This window comes from Vitis riparia, chromosome 5 (assembly GCF_004353265.1).
Source record: "Vitis riparia cultivar Riparia Gloire de Montpellier isolate 1030 chromosome 5, EGFV_Vit.rip_1.0, whole genome shotgun sequence".
In the NCBI taxonomy this organism is placed as follows: domain Eukaryota; kingdom Viridiplantae; phylum Streptophyta; class Magnoliopsida; order Vitales; family Vitaceae; genus Vitis; species Vitis riparia.
In genome coordinates, this window is record NC_048435.1 from 4,566,166 (window position 1) to 4,584,979 (window position 18,814).

Here is an 18,814-nt window from a genome sequence, read left to right on the forward strand (position 1 = left end):
AAATACTTAGAAAATGTTATAAGAAACATTCTTCATAAATAAGAAGTGAAACAAGGGACACATAAAGGAAGTGAAATAATCTAAGATGATTAAAAGAAAGAAATATATTGAGATTAATGGTGAGAAAAAATTTATTATATCTACAACATTAAAGTTTATTTGAAATTTCCTATTTATTAATGTAAATGATTAGCTAGTAGAAATAAGTTAGTTATAAAAGTGTAATTTGAGCAAACCAGCCGATTGCCTACTTTCTTCTCTTATCAACTACTCTTCATCTAACTGCTTTAGTTAAGCAGTTATGTGCTTGTTTCTTAATTTCATCAAGCCTCGCTCTCAACGCAAACAATAATCAGGGAGTCCACGAGGGGTAATACTGATCCAACTATATCCACAAGCGTACCTGACAAGACTAGCTTGGGAAGGAGGAAGTGTGGTTTAGGAAAAGGTCAATGCAAGGATCTTACTTCGAAGCAATCTCTGAAGTTTTCCCTTATCCGAATGGGTCTTGCAATAAAATAGGATTTCATATTGAGATCCAAATATATGCTTTGACAAGGATTTTGTTCGATGAGATTTATTGGTATTTCCAATCCATTGACAAATAACCTAAGCTTAACCCATACATAAAACTCACCCAAGCCCAATCCAAACCAAGGTTCAAGTTATGTTGTTTAATTCAAGTCCAATTCAAGGTTGTTTTTGGAAACTTTTTTTTAAACACAATTAACAAATATGAATCTCGATTGATTGAGTTAGTCGAGTTAATAATTATCACAAGGCCTAACATCCATTTTTAAAAAATATTTTATCATCATAACACTAAATTCAAGAACAAAAAATATGGTAATAATTTTGAAGAGGTTACTAACAAGGGATTTGAAATATTAGCTATTTATAGTATTGTTTTAACTAAGATATAACCAATTTAGGTAATTATAGAAAAATGAGTGCCAAAGGAAGGCTATAAAAAAGAGACATCAAATTGAATATTGATTGATTTAATATCATTTTCATTGACTCTTGAATATTAAATTATATTTTGATATTTGAAATTTTACCCATAAAATTTTTAATATCATTAAAATTATATTAATTGAGTTTGAAAATTAAGAATATATAGTGTGTTTGGAAGTGATTATAGATAACAATTTTAAGTTAAAAAATGTTTTTTGAAAAAATATTAGATGTTTGATAAAATTTTAATAACATTTTTAAAAATTTGAAAAATTATTTATAACATTTTTCTTGAAAAAATACTTAAAAAATCATTTATAACATTTTTTTGAAAAAAAATACTTGATAAATGATTCTTTTACAAATACTTAGAGTGCGTTTGACAATGATTATATAAAATGTTTCTAACATTTTTAATGATTAAAGGATGGAAATTCAAGTGTTATAAAAATTAGAAATAATTCATAAAATCATTATCAAACGCACTTTTAGAGTGTGTTTGGTAGTGAATATAGGAAACGCTTCTAACATTTGAAAATTTTTTTATCTTTCAAGTGTTAGAAGAGTTAAAAATATTTACTAAAATTACTGTCAAACAAGTTTTTAATGAAAAAAATGTTTTCAGTGAAAACTTTTCAAGTATGTAGGGATTACCCAAACTACTTATAGGAATACTTAAACATCATATCTCATGTTGTAACTTATTCAAAATCTCATATTAATAACCCAAAAATAACAAGATCATGTTATAACCCAAAAACAATAATTTCATATTATAACCCAAAATCAAGATCATATGTTATAACCCAAAATCAAGATCATGTTAAATCATTAAGAAAAATAAATCAGAAATGTACTTGGATCCATTGTAATGTAGTAAAATGAAGTTTTAGTCTTTTACATCAAAACTTTTCTTCTCTAGAGAGAAAAGTCTTATTTCACTCAATGATGAGATATACGTACATTTTCTAAAAAAATCTGTTTAGTTGGGAACTTAACCTATTTACATTTATATTTTTATTTTATTTTTTATCCATCATAAAAATAAAATAAAATTAAGTGGACTTTTCACATTAAGGGTCACATTTAATGAAATGCCTAAGCCCAATAAAAAAAACCTTATCAAATCATAATAATGGACTAAACGAAAATGATAGCTAATAATTTATGATTAATCAATATATGTGACCCCACTTTAATAATTTCCCGATAGAATGACTACTATGACCAAGATAAAGTGATGTTTTGTGGAATATTGACACATTAAATTATCACTTTAAAGATGCTCTTTTTGAAATATTCATATTGTGGAATCACGTGGGATAATAAAATAATATTTACGTGTACAATTATTGAGAGTTAATATTCTTTTTTTTTTTAACGTTTATAATTGGATTTTAGTTAAAATTAATACTAAAATATTTAACAATCCACGTTGGATTTTAATGTAAATACATAAATTTTTTATTGAAATTAGTTATTGTTTGAGGGGATCCACATAACTTTAGTAATCCTATTTTCATCAAATGGGACATAGGTAAAGTTATTAATAATTAAAAGCTGGTGGTGAAGTTGGTTACTAATATTCCAAGGCACGTGAAAAACAAGACGAATTTAAAGTTACTAATATTTTAAGACATGTGATTCTTACGATGAATTTAAAACCAAGCAGGTTTGGAAAGGATAGTGCTTCCAATTGCACCCGTCAGTAGCATGACATATGCGACTAAATTCATGGTTTATTTTATTTTATTTTAAAACCTTTATATCAAAATTTATTTTTTAATTTTATTTAAAAAATGAAATTATGATGAAAAAAAAAGTTCAAATAGAGTAAGAAGAAAGACGATGAGAATGGTTTCATTATTTTTTATAAATATTTTGATATTTAAAAAAATTAAATATCAAGGCTAATTAAAAAAAGGGAGTTAGAATGCATTATGAGGGCGATTGATCTATGACTATTTTTTTAGTTGAGAAAATTATATAAACATATACTATTTATAAAATATGGATGAAAAGAATATTAAAAAAATTATATGTGGAGTGCATTTTGAAGAAAATAATTTTCATTTTATATATTATAACAATGTCTTATCTTATATTATCCAAAAATATCTTTATATGTCAATTCAATTGACATAACGATGACATATCATTTAAAAATAAAAAAACAAATATTTTAAGTTTAAAACAATATTAGCTTAATACCATATCACATGTCAAGGCATTTTGATATGATGGAAAGTCGGCATCATTTGAATGTATGAAATGATAATTATTTTTTTGTTATATTTTTATCCATATTCCATAAATAATGCTTTAGTTGACCGTAAAACTAGCAAATGCTTCCCATGGTATTTCGTCTTTTGTATTTAATTATATTTTGTTTGGAAGAGCCGCTCTTTTGCCAACCTTCATTTTACGGAATGTTGTAGCAATTCATTGGATGGTTACACATGACAGCTGTAGAAACAAAAGCGAAAGACAATATTGATACGTTTCATAGAAAATTATTATCCAACATATTTCAATCAGAGGTGGTTTTGATTATGGACGGTGATGGAGAGTGGTACCCACCACCATGAAATGGTGAAACACGACTACCCCACAATCAACATATACAAATAAGAAAGACAAGTACACAAGGATCATTCATGGATACATATATATATATTTGGGTCCTCATCATCCACCACCACTGGTTCCTTGGAGGATGGTGATGGGCGATGGGGTGTGGTGCCCACCACATTACATGATAGAGCCAGACCACCTCATAGGCCTACGATTATTGGATGTATGATGACTTGATGAACTTAATTAATGTAGACTGAAATTAAAAAACATAAAAAAAGTTTGATAGTGTAGATTGGTCATATGAAGAAGAGTGGGGGGTCTGTCCTAGCCAACGCCCAACAGTGGGAGTGGTAACAGGTTGGGTCCTTGTCATCCACCACTGCAGAGCCTGTCTGGGGTGGTGAGTTTGGATGATTGCGTTTTCAATTTTAGTGTATTTGTGTGTCTGATCTGATGTGTATGTTTTGGTGCATCTAGTCATTTAGTCGTAGTGCGGATACAGATCAGTATGATTTTGAATTTTTGAGACGAATGGCAGTTCAACATGGCTTAAGTCATGTTGGCCCATCACATCTCCAACAAGCCCAATTTGCCTCAGTTACTTCAAATTCAGACTCTTTACCCAAAGCTTTAATTTGGGGTGGCAATCACTGCCATTTGACAGACGAAGGCTTGACTTCAGTTATAAATTCCGAACCATCCGGATGGGTACCATCCAACAGCCCATGGCTTCCCCCTACTAGGCCAACCCACAAATTTTGTTCTTCAATGGACCGCACAAGATGTCTTTCCTGACCAGATAAACTAGTGTTTCTTTCTTTGTTTAAATAGAAGTACACGAAAAAAAGTCTTATTTAATATAGAATTAATTGGCTAAAAGGAATAAAATAATTTTTATATTTGTAAATCTAATTTCTTCTATGCTTTCTATGGTTTTTTTTTTTTTTTTTTTTTTTTTTTTCTGAAAAGTAACTCAATTTTGATATAAAATATGCTTTATCATTTCGATTATTTACACATTAGTTTTTTTAAAAAAAAAATATACAAAAAAAAAATGAGGACATTTTTATCAAAAAGTACCTAAGATGAAATATAAAATTTCAAAATTTGAGTTATGAATTAAATTTGGAATTTTTACAAGCCTTTTAGTCAAATAACTTTTTAATATAATATAGCAAAATAAAAATCTGTATCATACACAAGTAAAAAGAATGCTAGTAGGCATTGATTTTTGTTTTTTTTTTTTTTTTTATTTATAAAAAATGAAGTCTTGTATTGTACAAATACCATTGAAGTAAGACAAGTTTTCTTTGGATCAAATAAAAAGAATTTTGATCATTGAAATGTTGAATTATGAAATATGAATTAGTCTTATTGTATTATACAGGGATGCCGGGTCAAGATTACTACTAAAGTAAGACAAGTTTTCTCTGGATCAAATAAAAAGAATTTTGATAATTGAAATGTTGAATTGTAAAACATGAATTAGCCTTATTGCATTATGCAAGGGATGTTAGGGGTCAAGTTTCCCATTGAGTTCATAGGGATTAAGTTGTCCATTTACTTTGCAGGAGTTTAAGGGGCAACACCTTTGAAAAATCTTTTTGTTTATCAAAAGATGAATTTGTCCATATTATATTTTTAATCCTCTTGTGATTTAAGTGCTCGTTTTAGAGAGAAAAATTAGAGTGTAGTTGCAATTGAGAGGAGAAGGGGAGCCTTCATTATTGTATCCCTTATTTTTCATTTGATTAGTAAATTTTTAAGTATTAATACATGCCGTGAATGTTGTGATCATATTAATCATCGAATCATGTTATTTTTTTTTTCTTTATTTTTGCTTGTGTCTGATTTGATTAACAAATATGATTGTAAAAATAATGCATATTCATAATTAAGAGTTAATTATATAAAAATTCTAACCACTCTGTGAAACAATGAAGACATTCAATCAATATAAAAAATGGTATCTTTCAAATCCTAATTGTAGCTTGATATGACTTTCTACTCCTTGAGAATCAATGAATTGTGAACCAGAACATTCGCTCTCAATTTCAGATTCAGACCATAAATTTCCTCAGAGAAACACAAACAAGATTCCATTACCATTATATATCATTCGTCTCAAGTAACTACATCAGCAGAAAGAGTGAAGAAAAAGAAAAAGAGCAATACAAAGCTGAGACAACCAAGAGAAATGGAAAAAGAGAAAGAGCAATACTATGTTGCAGTTGCAGTCTTCCAAGTATTATGTGCTTATGGTAGGGGCTCCCTTATCTGCCATTTTGCTCAAGCCTGATATTATTTGAGGGCAGTACCATGGCCATATATAAACCTTGCTGTTCCCTCTGTGTACACTTGAGTCTCATTGTCCAATCTGTGAATATCCATCTCAAATTAGTGTCTGAAAAATAATTATAATTGGGTATATAGATGAGAACAAAATGGGATTGGCCTTACGAAGTTCGAACAACTTTGCTCAGGGTAGAGGCTGATGAAAATGTCTTCCCATCAATGTATCTGTTCTCCCCTTTGATCCTCTGTTTCATTCTCAGGTCCAACTCTTCAGCATTCAGCAAAAATGGCGAATCTGATGCCTGTCATTTGGAAATATTCTTAGGATCCATTATTGAATGAATGCATATCGTGAGAATAGATCGATGTGACATGCATAGGTGCCCTATTTTCTAGGGAAAAAATGTTTTGCATGATTGGATGGTGGGGAAGTTGTAGAAAAGTGATGGATTTTCTTGTGCTCCAAACAGGGGAAGTGGAAGATTCCGTGAAAAAGAAAAGGTCACTTTGAGTGTATTGGTTACTATACCATAACCCATCCCCAAATATCAGCAAAGGAAGGAATATGGGCTGAATAAGCCACAACATCTGCACAACGGAGGAAACAAGACAAACAAGTTGAGTTCCCAATCTAAGAAAACTGTAAAGAGGCATACATACTTTTGTTTTCACATGTTACTTACGTTTGAAGACCTGCCTTAGGGTGTTGTGAATGCAAGAGAAAACCTCTGTATGGCTGAAAACCCCTGCTGGTCCTGCCTGCAAAGATTACAAAACATGAATAGATTAATTTCCTCCCTCTTCCTCTCTCACTCTCTCCCTCTCCCTCTGTTGCATACCTGTGTGACAAAGATGCCACCCGGACTTAGCCTAGGTTTGACAGTGGACTCATAAAAGGATTTGGTGTAGAGCTGATAACATGGGCCTCCTTCTATTGGGTCAGCCAGGTCACCTATGATTACGTCGAAACACTCTTCTCTGCTCTCTAGCTCGGCCCTGCCATTCACCAAAACAAATAATTTAAATTCAGCAATATCATCATCACTAACAATATCAATAACATCAACTAATAATGGGCTGAGGAAGGAACCTGGCATCGTTGATGACAAGCTCAAGTCTGGGATCACAGAAAGCTTCTCTGTTTACCACCAAGTATGATTTGCAGAAATCCACCACCTCCTGCTCCATGGAACAATATTAAGTATGTAATACAAAACTTGTATTTTGACATTTGTCAAGAGGATTGGTTTCTCCCCCACCTTTCTCTTTCCACTCATTTCCTTGTGTATGTATGCTAGGCAACTTTAAGAAATTGTTTTCACTTTAGTATTCGCTATTCACACATGTTTGCCCCGGAAAGGGTTACTAGTAAAGTTACATTAGCTGCTTTCACTGTTCTTGATCTTATCTTTTGTGGATATATGAAGTCAAAGGGAAAAAAAAAAAAAAAAAAGTCTCAAAGAAAACGAGGAAAAATAAGATATTGTTCACATCTACAGGAATTAGAAAGAAAATTAATGATAGAAAATATCTTAAAGAATCAGCAATGCATGAAAAGGAGAGAAAAGAAAGTCTAGGATTGAAATAAAAAGAGCAAAAAAGGAGGTTACCTCATCAATGTCACACATGACAACCTTCTCTACAGTCTTATGTCTCAGTATTTCTCTTGCAGTGGAACCTTCACCTCCCCCCATGATGAAGATGCTCTTTGGACTGAAAATGCATACAAAAATGATCAGCTTATGGAGAATCTTCACCATTGTATGATAAAAAGAAATGGGATTTAAGCTTTCTCAGCCGCTCAAACCATCGATACAAGAGAAAAAGAAGTACTTTGGATGATGAAGAAGTGCAGGATGGACAAGGGATTCATGGTAGATGAATTCATCAATCTCAGCACTTTGAAGCTTTCCATCAATGACTAAAGCCTGTCGTAGAAAACAGGGAAAATACTCAGAAACTTACATGGGTATGATACGAAATATAGCTTTTGAAAATACCCCGTATATAAAATTTCAGACCTTCCCAAAGGGCTTCGTGTCCAGCAGTGCAATGTCCTGGTACTGCGTAGCTCCGGTATGCAAAATGCTGCCATAGAAGGGAAAAAGTTATTTTTAATCTTTCAAATGATGGAGGTGTTAAGCTAGGAAAAAAAAGACTGTAATTATATTATATTATGAAATCTTGTCTCACTTTTCACTGACCATGAGATTGAATTAGCAAGTGGCATAGAGATTTTGCGCTTTTAAGAATGATAATGTTTTTTTTTCTAAGGAACTCCACCAACACAATTATTCTGTAAGTGCCATATAGGTGTAAAAGCACAGCCAAAACCTAGAAGCCCATCACAGCAGACAGCTAGCTAGGCCTTTAGTTTTGTCTCACCCATATAAAAGGTGTTACTTCTTTTGCCTCCTTGTGAAGCTTCTTCAAGATATTGTCCACACATCTTTTCATCAAACAAAAAAATAAATAAGACAAAAGCAAGATAACTCCCCAGACACCCACTACCTAAAACCAGGCCAATACCTGTGCCAACACTACCTAAAGAAAAAAAATTAATACAAAGATAAAAAAAAAAAAATCATAGAGAGAGAGAGAGAGAGAGAGAGAGAGAAAATATTTCCTCAAATACTTCTTGGTCTGAGACATGGAGCAATTGATAAACGTTAGAATTAACAAGAGAATGAAGAAGAAGAGTTTGACTTTTTGTGACTGATCTCAGTTGAAACAAGGGTTAATTGAAATGGAAAACCTTCTCATAAATGGGATATAAAGATTAACATGTGAAGATTAATACCTATTGAGCGCAAAGCACCATCTCAAGTTCTCTTCAATCTCTTCCTCATACCAACAACTCTTCCTATAACCAGCCAGTGAATGGCTTTTTCCATTAACTTCATTGCCATTGGAGCATGAAATATCACCCATTTTCCTATATAACTCAAAAGTACTACCTACACAGAGAGAGTTGGAGATAGAGAGGAAGATGAGGAAGAGGCAAGTGGTGGAGAGAGCAGGGGGTTGGGCGCAGAATATAAGAAGGGGAAGGTGGCAGGGAAATCGAAAAGGACTATGATTCGAGTTGGGCATGGAAGAGTTGGAAATCTATTCAAGTGGAAGTGTGCTAGCTTCAACACTGAAAAGAGCAGATAAAATCCTCATGGATTTTCGCAACTGTTACCATAAAAAAAAAAAAGAAAAAAAAAAAGTGGAAGGACAAAGTGCGATTTCTAAGGTGGATTTGGGCGCGTGATTTCTGTGATATTATCATATTAATTTCAGCCATGTCGTTTTCCTTCCCCTCTACTCAATATTTTATCATACTCTTCTCTCGGGGGAGCACACCTACGTGATATTCTTTAGCATGTGCCTCCGCAGACTATTGCGATAAGTCATCAGACTGAAAGCTTTTGGTGGGCATTACGTGATTGAATTGGCGACTTGAAAACCCTTGTAAAGGTCCAATTGCCTATCATTGTCTAGTATTAGCCGAATTATATATACTACAATACTTTTAACTTAATAAACTTGTAAAATTTTAGTCAGTATCTGAAGTTTTTGTTCTTCGGGACAAGCATTCCATTAGAGTTTTAGATCAGCCGAAGTTGAGACAAAGAACAGTCAGCAAGACTGGATTACAATCATTTTATTTGAAATACATAAGAGGATGAAGGTGCAAAGTCATGACAATCGACTGGCAACAGGTTGTAAATAGAATAATTTGAATTAAAATAAAGAATGTATAAGAAGATGTGAGTGGATCTAGATGTTGATTATAAGCTTAAGTTTTGGAGACAAAGTAAATTGTTGAACAAAAATAGAGAAAAGAGATGGCATGTGTGATGATGGTGCACAGTAGGGAATTCATGCATCAAATAGAAATGATTTTCAGAGGAAGAAAAGGGATAAAAGATGATGATTGTTGGGTGACAAATACCGAAAATTAGGGTTATTCTTTCTTTCTTTGTAATTTTTTGTTTTTAAAAATTTTTGGGGTGCTTCGGAAACTTGTGCAAAGTCTTGGAAGAGAGCGTGCAGTGGGAACCATCATCATATTCTCTTGCTCCAAAAGATGAACGGCGTGCCATGCCAGGCGCACTCATCATCACCATCACAATCGTCATCAATCCTCCCAACAACAACACACAAAAGAATTCAACCCCACCATGAGAACACTAAAACCCTAAAACCCTAAAAGCCCAGTTGAGAGAGCTCACCACTGAATACCGATCATGGGTTTTTAGCCACGTGTCAGAAGGTGATGGGCCCCACATGAACCCACTTTGCGGGGCCTGCAGCAACCCCATCACCACAGTGGAAGAACTGGTGATGTCAGACTGCCATCAGCGTGATGTGCCCTCTCCTCTTGGTTCCACTTCCACCCAAGGGTGATGAAGCTAGTGGGCACTAGAGAAAAGGTTTATGGTTTTGGGTGTGGGATGTGTTTTCAGCTTGTTCATGCCAGGCCAACTATGAATACAAAAAGAATGCATCCTTTTGGGGTTTTGGTGGTGATGATGGATTCACCCACCTCTTGTTTTGGAAAGTTATGATGGTCCCATGCCCAATCCTCCTTGCTTCTCTCGTGTTCCCCTTATTCATCATCACCTGTGAAAAATGATTATACTGCCCAAAGCTTCAACCTACTCATCAAATCATGAATTTGGTTCATCAAACCTTTTCTTTTCTTTTCTTTTTTCTTTTTGGATTTCAATCCCTTCAATTTGGTATGAGTCATTGAGATGCGTTTCGTTCCCCAGGGTGGTACCGTAATTTGGCTTATGCATGACATAGTCTTAAAAATTTTCAGGTCTTTAATTCAGTGCAGACAACTGGCTCTTCCACAGTTCCACTGTATCTGATGCTTGATGGGAGAGATTGGCTTCGGGCCTATTAGACTTGTCACCCTCGTTTTAAGAGCGACTAAAAATTACGTCAGGCTGTTGCAATTTGGAGACTTGTACCTGAGTATAAACAGACTCGGACCATGCTGCGGCGCTAACGTACTTGAAAATCAATTTACAAACTATCTGAAAATATTTATTATTTATTTATTTAGAAATGTCATAATCTATGAAGTTCTCTTTGGATTGGGTTTTTCATACGGTAGCCAACCGGCTGAAGCTTGGTAACCTGAGTTTACATTTTCTTATTTAAGGCTATATTTGATTCTCATAAAATTTGAGGGAGAAGGCAAAGAAAATAAAATATAAAGGAAAAAAAAGTGAAAGAATATAAAAAATAGAATTAAAGATGATAAATTATTTTTTTTATTATTTCAAATTTATTTTATTTATTTTAATTTATCAATATAAAAATTAAATAATTTTAAAATGTATGAATTTTAAATTAATTTTAATTATATTTAATTTTCTTTAAAATATTTTATAAGACAACCAAACATGAGAAAATATTTTTTTAATATTTCTTTTCTTTTCTTTGTATTTTCTAGAACCTAACATAACCTTAAAAAAATAAAATAATTGAACCAAAATTAAAAGGAAAATGCTTAATTAGCTACCGAAGTTGTTTCTACCAATCAAAAGATTCCAAACTATTTAATATATATGATAAGATTTATATTATTAAATAAGGATACAATCGAATGAGATTAAGATATAAGAATATAAATAAGTGAAATTAAATTATAAATAAGTAGAATTAAGGTATAAATAATAAAATATAAAAATGTATATATAATACTGATTCATTCGTGATAGAAACCTAATGAAATGCATATATACATTTACCATAATGCATTTCTAAAATAAAACTATGTTAATATTTTTTAAATAATTATTGTATTTAATGAATCAATATTATTATTATATAATTCTAAATATTTAAACATTTTTAATAACATATAATATTTTTAAATATAACTCTAAAAGATATATTTTGTATATTTAAATATTTTTATTAGTATATAAAAATTATACATTTTATATATTTAATAATATATAGTCCAAGAAGCAATCCTAGGGAACCCATCGACTTTGTTTAATTTGGGTAAGTGTTATCGAATGCGGACTTTGTTTAATTTGAGTGCGTCTTATCAAATGGGGGAAAGGGTGTTGATTAATTAATACTCAAAGCTGAGGAATTTTCTACTTCAAATAGGGGCTATAACTCATTTGGAGTAACCTTTTTTTTCTCAGTTTTTTTTTTCTTTTTCTTTTTTTGGTTGGATGTATGCTAAATTCTATTGGGGACTAATGGTGGAAACCATTGAAAAACACAATAGAAGAGATGGAAAAAATTGTCTTCAGGTGTATTTCAAGAGATCAAAGTCAGAAAAAATAAGACTAAAAAGTTTTAAAAAAGATTTAGGGTTTAATTTACAACTATTTTCAAAAATAATTTTTTTTTATTTTTCAGAATATAGAAAAATATATTTAACTATAAGAAAATAGAAAATAAAATATTTTCAAAGAATATCTTTTAGTTATTTTTATTTATCTTTTTAGAATTGTTTTAAAAAATAATTATACAAATAAAAAGAATGATTTAAAATAAAACATTATATGTAAAAGTCATTTTTAAAACATATTTAAAAACATAGAAAACATATTAAAAACACTAAAAGTTCACAAATAGACATTTATTTTATGAAACATTATAGAATAATTTTAAAAAATTATTCTTAAAAATTATTTTTGAAAATAATTATCAAATCAGACCTTAAAGTTTGAATGCAAGTAATAGAGGAGACAAAGGAGTTCACTCTAAAGTATAGGAGCACAATACACAAAAGAAATCGTTGGAGTATATTATAGGTGAGAGAAACAAAGAACAATGACAGTATGTGTGAGAAAAAAGATTATAGGTAGTGAACCGAAGGGTTCTTCACTCAAGCCAAGTAGAAAATGCCTGAGCAAAGCTAGCCAAAAATTGAGTATGCATAGATGAAGTGAAAAATGAGCAGTACCCATAAGCATCCTCACCAACAAAAGTAGTTTGCATAAGCAAACATGGGATTAACTGCGTGTGACTTGAGCATCACAAGGACACGTAATTAGCCTCTTGAAACCCTTTACGCATAGTTTACTTGATGCTTGGAATGCCTGCTTACAAGTTTGCTTGAATAGTTTTCCTAGGCACTGAGGAGAACAATCAAGGCTCATTGATCTAATCATGTGCAAGTGACTTAACTCTATGAAATCCAAAAAGATTCAAAGAGAGAAAAGGGAGAAAAGAAAATTTAGGGTTTCTTCTTATGAATTTTCTTAAAAATAGGTACCATGCAAATAGAATTTAAATAGACCTAATGAAAGATAGTAAAAAAAGAAAAGAAAAAGATTAACTTACCTTTACTACTAAAAGAGAAAGATAGTAATTCTAATATAGTAAATAAATAAATAACTCTAATAGTCTCCAATGGAGAAATGATCAAGTAATTCCTAAAAGCTATAAAACTCTATTAGACCATTAATGAGAAATATTTTCAGGCTTCAATGCTTGAAATCTATTTTGGCAGCTGAAAATACATTCTTGGAGAAAAAAATACATCTTATACATTTTAAACCTACGGATCTGTTAGGTTTTCATAAAAAATTTGAACTTTCAGTACACTTTTTTTCTTTCACTCGTCCTCCTTGGGCCTTGTCCTTTCTAATGGGCTGAAAGGTCGTTCAACTATAGAGGCATATGCACCAATCCATTTTGAGGTGATTGGAGGTCAGTCTACGTTCAGACTAAATGATAGAAACTCGACACATGTTACACTACAGCCATCAACACAAGTATATAAAACTCTTACAAGATGAGGTCTAGAAGGGGGTCAGCCCTCACAATTACAAAGAAAACTAAAGATAATAATTCAAAGCATTTTATTCATGATATCTTAAAGTACATATTTTTACCTTGTTTGTTTGGACTTTGGATGCATATATTTTAAAAAGTTTTAATTTTCTTAAATGTGTTGGACCCGGATTTGATAAAATTTTGTATTTATTAAAAACTTAAAATCCATTTGATAATGTTTTTTGGAAGCATTTCTAATATTTTTAGTTCTTAATTTTTTTTATTAAAAATATTATTTTAAGTATTAAAAAGACTAGAAATATTTTTTGAAAATACTGTTAAATTAAATTTTAGTAATTTTGTTTTTTCTCATGGATGAAAAAAAAAATGATTTACAACTTATTTTTATGATGAAGATAAAAAAAAAAAAGATGAGCAACTTGTTTTTATTTTTGTCTTCATTTATCACTATCCAACTTTTTGCCAATATTAGTCAAAGTGTTGTTATGTAAATTTATATTAATTATTGAATAAAAAAAATAAAATGACATGAATTTTAATGTTTTTATTTAGGGAAGCATTTTAGTGAGTATTAGAAAATCTTAGGATTATGTTTAGTTCTCAAAAAATTTGAGAGAAATAAAATAGAAAAGAAAAGTAAAAGAAAAAAAAAGGTTCAAAGTAAAAAAAATTACTTTTATATATTTCTTTAAATTCATTTTACTTATTTTTCTTCGTTATAAAATGATCAAATAATTTTAAAATATATAAATTATATATATATAATAAATATAAGAAAATTATTTTTCTTATTATTGTTTTTTTTTCTTTAGTACACTAAATCGGACCACCGGTCAAAAGAAAAATGTCAACCATTATGGTGCACAATTCCTTTGATAGATATAGGTAACAATATTTTATATTAATGTTGTTTACAAATTTTTATAATATAAATATTTAAACAAATATAAATATTTATATTCATTTTATTTTTATAATAATTATTAACAATAAATATGAAAATAAATTAAATAATATAAATTAAATAATATAATATTTTTAAAATTTTAAAATAATAAAATGTATAGATATGTAGATAAAATTAAATGTTATAATTTTCTTCTCAGATGTAAATATTATACATATTTTATTTAATAAAATTTGATATATTAATACATTTATATTTATGTTTATTATTTAATAGACATATCAAATATAAAAAAATAAAATACTATAATTTTAATATTATATAAAATTCTTAAAATTATTTTTAATTTTAATAAAATATAAATTATATATTTATGACATCATAATGGTAACTTTTTTGCTTCAATAATCACTCATATTTTGAAAATATTGGTATTTTGTCACAATTTAAGAATATCTTTTTCCGGAGTAAGTCCTTCTGGAATCTTGAGCCTTGTTGGCTGTAAGCCAAGGTTGAAAATTATGGTCTTATTTTTGTCGACTTGTGTGGTAGATTGGGCTTCATATGGTAGTCCTATGTTCCTGTGCTTTCTGATGTTTATTTTAATTTGAGGTGTTTAATTAATTTCCTCGTTTTGTTTTCTTAATTGGAATATCATATTTTTCACAATATTTTCAAGCTATAATTTAACCGATTTTCCTTAATTTTATTAGAATAGGGTAGAATCTAAACGCAAACCTCTGATCTTGTTCTCTCAAAATTATTTTTTTTAGCCATCCAAGGTGATCATCTCCCACGTATACAAAAAAGGAAAAAAGAAAAATTGACAGAATATCGTAACGAAAAACAAACCATGATGAATGAAAAGAAGAAGACATAAATTCCAAGCTAGCTTCAAATGAGATACAGGGGCTGCTGACTGAGACATTAAATTCAAAGATGTAGAATTTAGAATGTTTGGGCCAGGGGTGGGACGGCCACCTCCACTGTTCCTTCCAACATCTGAATCACCTTCTTCATGGTTGGACGTAGAACTGGGTCCGGATGAACACACCACAAACCAACCATTGCCATTCTCTCGAACCTTTTGAAATCATCCGACACTTCTGGATCTTGCTTAACCACCGCCTCTAGCTTACCCTTTCTCACACAAGTCAGAACCCAATCCACGAGAATAAGGTCATCTTGATCTTCTTCCGATTCTTCCTCAACCCGGTTCAGCTCTATGTGCCTTCTGCAGCATATGATCTCAAGCAGCAGCACCCCAAAACTGTAGACATCAACCTTGGCCGTTACTGGAGCATTTTTGAGCCATTCTGGTGCCATGTATCCCATTGTTCCTCTCACATTGGTGCTTGTTCTAGTCTGATCTTTCATCAGTAGTTTCGCCAGGCCAAAGTCTGCAATCTTGGGATTGAATTGACTATCAAGTAACACGTTCTGGGGCTTTATATCACAGTGGATGATCTGGGTTTCACATTCATCATGTAAATACGAGAGCCCACGTGCAATTGCCAGAACTATTTGAGCTCTATGATCCCAGCATGGTTTGTCACCCTCGGCAAATAGAAAACCAGACAGAGTCCCATTTGTCATCAGCTCATAGACTAGAAGTCTGTGACTTTGCTCATCACAGAAACCCAACAGCTTGACTAAATTTTTGTGATGGGTTTGGCCTATTACCCTCAACTCTGTCAGAAATTCTTTGTCACCTTGTTCCATCACTCTCTCCAGCTTCTTCACAGCAATCTTTATCTGCTTATCCTCCAAATTTAGAATCCCACTATATACTGTCCCGAATGATCCGCTTCCGATTTTGTTTTTGAACCCATCGGTTGCTTCATGCAACTCCCTATATGTGAATTTTTTCAAGTTGATCTCTGCAGGATTTGCAAGGAATTTTCTTGCTCTGGATAGTCTAGCTATAGGGTTATATATTGCAAAGGCAGCAAACAGGAGAGCAAGCATGGTGCTTATTGAAAGGCATACCTTCAGAATCATCTGAGAGCGAGGCTCTTTCTTCCCCGCTATTAGACCATCAGTCTTTCCTTGCTCTACCACTGGAACCTTGATGATGGTTTGTATCCCATTAGTAGAAGGGCTGCTCTGTCTGGCATTCATAAAAGGAATCCTCTTCTTGCGGCAAACGTTGTCTGCTGTTAGGGTAGCTGCCATGCAATAGCAATCATCCATGACTGCCTGCCTGCATTTCTCCAAATCATAATTGTACAGTCGAGTCATTTCTGTGAATAAGTTGTTCACAATATCCGCATTATCAATCACTTCTATGTTATAATTTGTCACATCAGATGGACTCTTGGAGCACTGTTGCGGTGGGACATTTGGATAGCATCCTTTGGAAGGAACATTAGGATCCATGAGAGAATAACCTGGAAGACAGCTACAAGTAACGTTTTGATTATCGGGAGAAGTACAGTAGCCGTAAACACCGCAAATACCATTGACAGAGCAAGGTTCAGTGACCGCTTTCCAAACACTTGTCCATCCGCTGCCATTTACCTTAGGGTAAATATACTGCTGGAAATTTCCGGTGTCTTCTACAGTTGCTCTGTGATAATAGCGGTCAACTGGTGTTGGCACATTCGTGGTCAACCGGTAAATGATGGAAGTTAAATTGGTAACATACATCAATGCTGTGCTCTCATTGAACACAAGACTAACGTTGGGCTGTATAGTATTAGTCCACCAGTAACCACTGTCTGCCCATCGGAATGTAGCTAGGACCACATTTCCATCAGTACCCACCTCTAGCATGAATTTTCCGGTAGAGTAGTCCACAGTTCCGTTAGCAGAGTAAAGCCTACGGTCCGATGGAACTGTCTGGCCCGGCAAGAGAGTGTCCGTTGGGTTATCAAAACTTTGCCACACCACACTTGAAACAGAGTTTCTTAAGACAAGGTTGCCGTTGTTTTGCAAGGAAGCTGAATTCGCAGCACTGGCGCCGTTGGATATTAGGGAGACGGTTCCGTTGGGGAACGTCAGCACAAGGCTTCCAGTGAGCGTGAGGTTGACGGAGGATCCAACAGGGGCTGGAGCATCCCGATTTGCCGACCAAACAACGGTTTTCTCAGGAATCTTATTGAACCAAATTCCAAGAAGAAACAGACCACCAGGGAGAGGGTAGAACCCGAAAGCAAAGTCGCCTGAGAGTGAGAGCCACGAGGAATTTGTGTGGGTGTCGAAGCTGGATCCTAAGCTTATATTTCCCTTCACTTGGGCATGGGATCCAAGGAAGAAGTGTAGCAGTAGCAGAGAGAACACAAGAAGTATGGTAGCCGCCATTGTTATGTGGGGAAGATAGGAAAATTCGCAACAACAAAACAGATGGGATGATTGTATATAGGAAAAACCTTGCAAAACTTCCACATCGTGGAGAGACCACAGAAAGCAATGACTCACCCAACCACAGAAAGACACTAAGCAGCGCGGACTCGGAGACTTCGGTTAGGGCCACCTCAAAAATATTATATTATAATCTTCATTCATAAATTATAAGATAATTAATGGTATTTTTATTTTTATTATTAAATAATTAAATAATTTTAAATATTAATTATGAATGGGTAAGTGTCAAATTAATGGTGCGGTCCCTAATGATACCCCTATGGACTAATAATGGTAGAGAGCGATAGAAATTAGTGGTGTGGTCCTCTTTGGTGTATGGTTTCGTCCATATATAGTGCCGGAATATGTACGCAAAAATATAAGTCTTCCATGCGGAACAAAAATTTCCAAAAGTTGGGCAAATTAAGATCTAGATAGGAATATGAGAACTAAGTAACAAATGTGAATGTCATTGTAGGTCCACCCAGGAAGAAAATTTTCCAAAGTTCGAAAAGATGTACATGATGGGAATATGAGAAACTATCCAACAAATGTGAATGTCATTATAGGTCCACCCAAGAAGAAATTATTTTTATATATTTTTTCAAATTTATTTTGCTTACTTTTCTCTTTTATATATATTTATAATAAAACAAAATATAAAAAAAAACTATTTTCTCTAACATGGTTTTCCTTTTTTAGTAGTTTCTGCACAGAAACATCACCGAGAAGTATTCAACTTGCGTCAACCTTTGAACAGTATTTTCTCACAATTTAAGGATATCTTTTTCCAGAATAGTGTGGGTAGGCCCTGCTTCTTGAATCTTGAGCCTTGTTGGCTGTATGCCAAGGTTGAAAATTATGGTCTTAGTTTTGTCGACTTGTGTGGTAGATTGGGCTTCATATGGTGGACCTATGCCCTGTGCTTCTGATGTTTATTTTAATTTGAGGAGTTTAATTAATTTC

At 32.5% G+C, this 18,814-nt stretch overlaps 2 protein-coding genes across 2 annotated transcripts; both read right to left on the bottom strand.

Moving 5' to 3' along the window:
• Positions 1-5,593: 5,593 nt before the first annotated feature.
• LOC117913986 (thermospermine synthase ACAULIS5-like) lies at positions 5,594-8,948 on the bottom strand. The gene is made up of 10 exons (XM_034829133.1): positions 8,630-8,948; positions 7,851-7,917; positions 7,663-7,757; positions 7,440-7,542; positions 6,920-7,008; positions 6,669-6,825; positions 6,513-6,588; positions 6,359-6,417; positions 5,995-6,131; positions 5,594-5,911 (listed from the first exon to the last, which is right to left on the bottom strand). Exons 1-10 carry the CDS (start codon positions 8,920-8,922, stop codon positions 5,836-5,838), a joined length of 1,152 nt encoding a protein of 383 aa, XP_034685024.1. The 5' UTR covers positions 8,923-8,948; the 3' UTR covers positions 5,594-5,835.
• Positions 8,949-15,313: 6,365 nt separating this feature from the next.
• Positions 15,314-17,806, bottom strand: LOC117914473 (G-type lectin S-receptor-like serine/threonine-protein kinase LECRK4). Its single transcript, XM_034829819.1, has one exon. It carries the CDS (start codon positions 17,804-17,806, stop codon positions 15,452-15,454), a length of 2,355 nt encoding a protein of 784 aa, XP_034685710.1. The 3' UTR covers positions 15,314-15,451.
• Between the last annotated feature and the right edge of the window lie 1,008 nt (positions 17,807-18,814).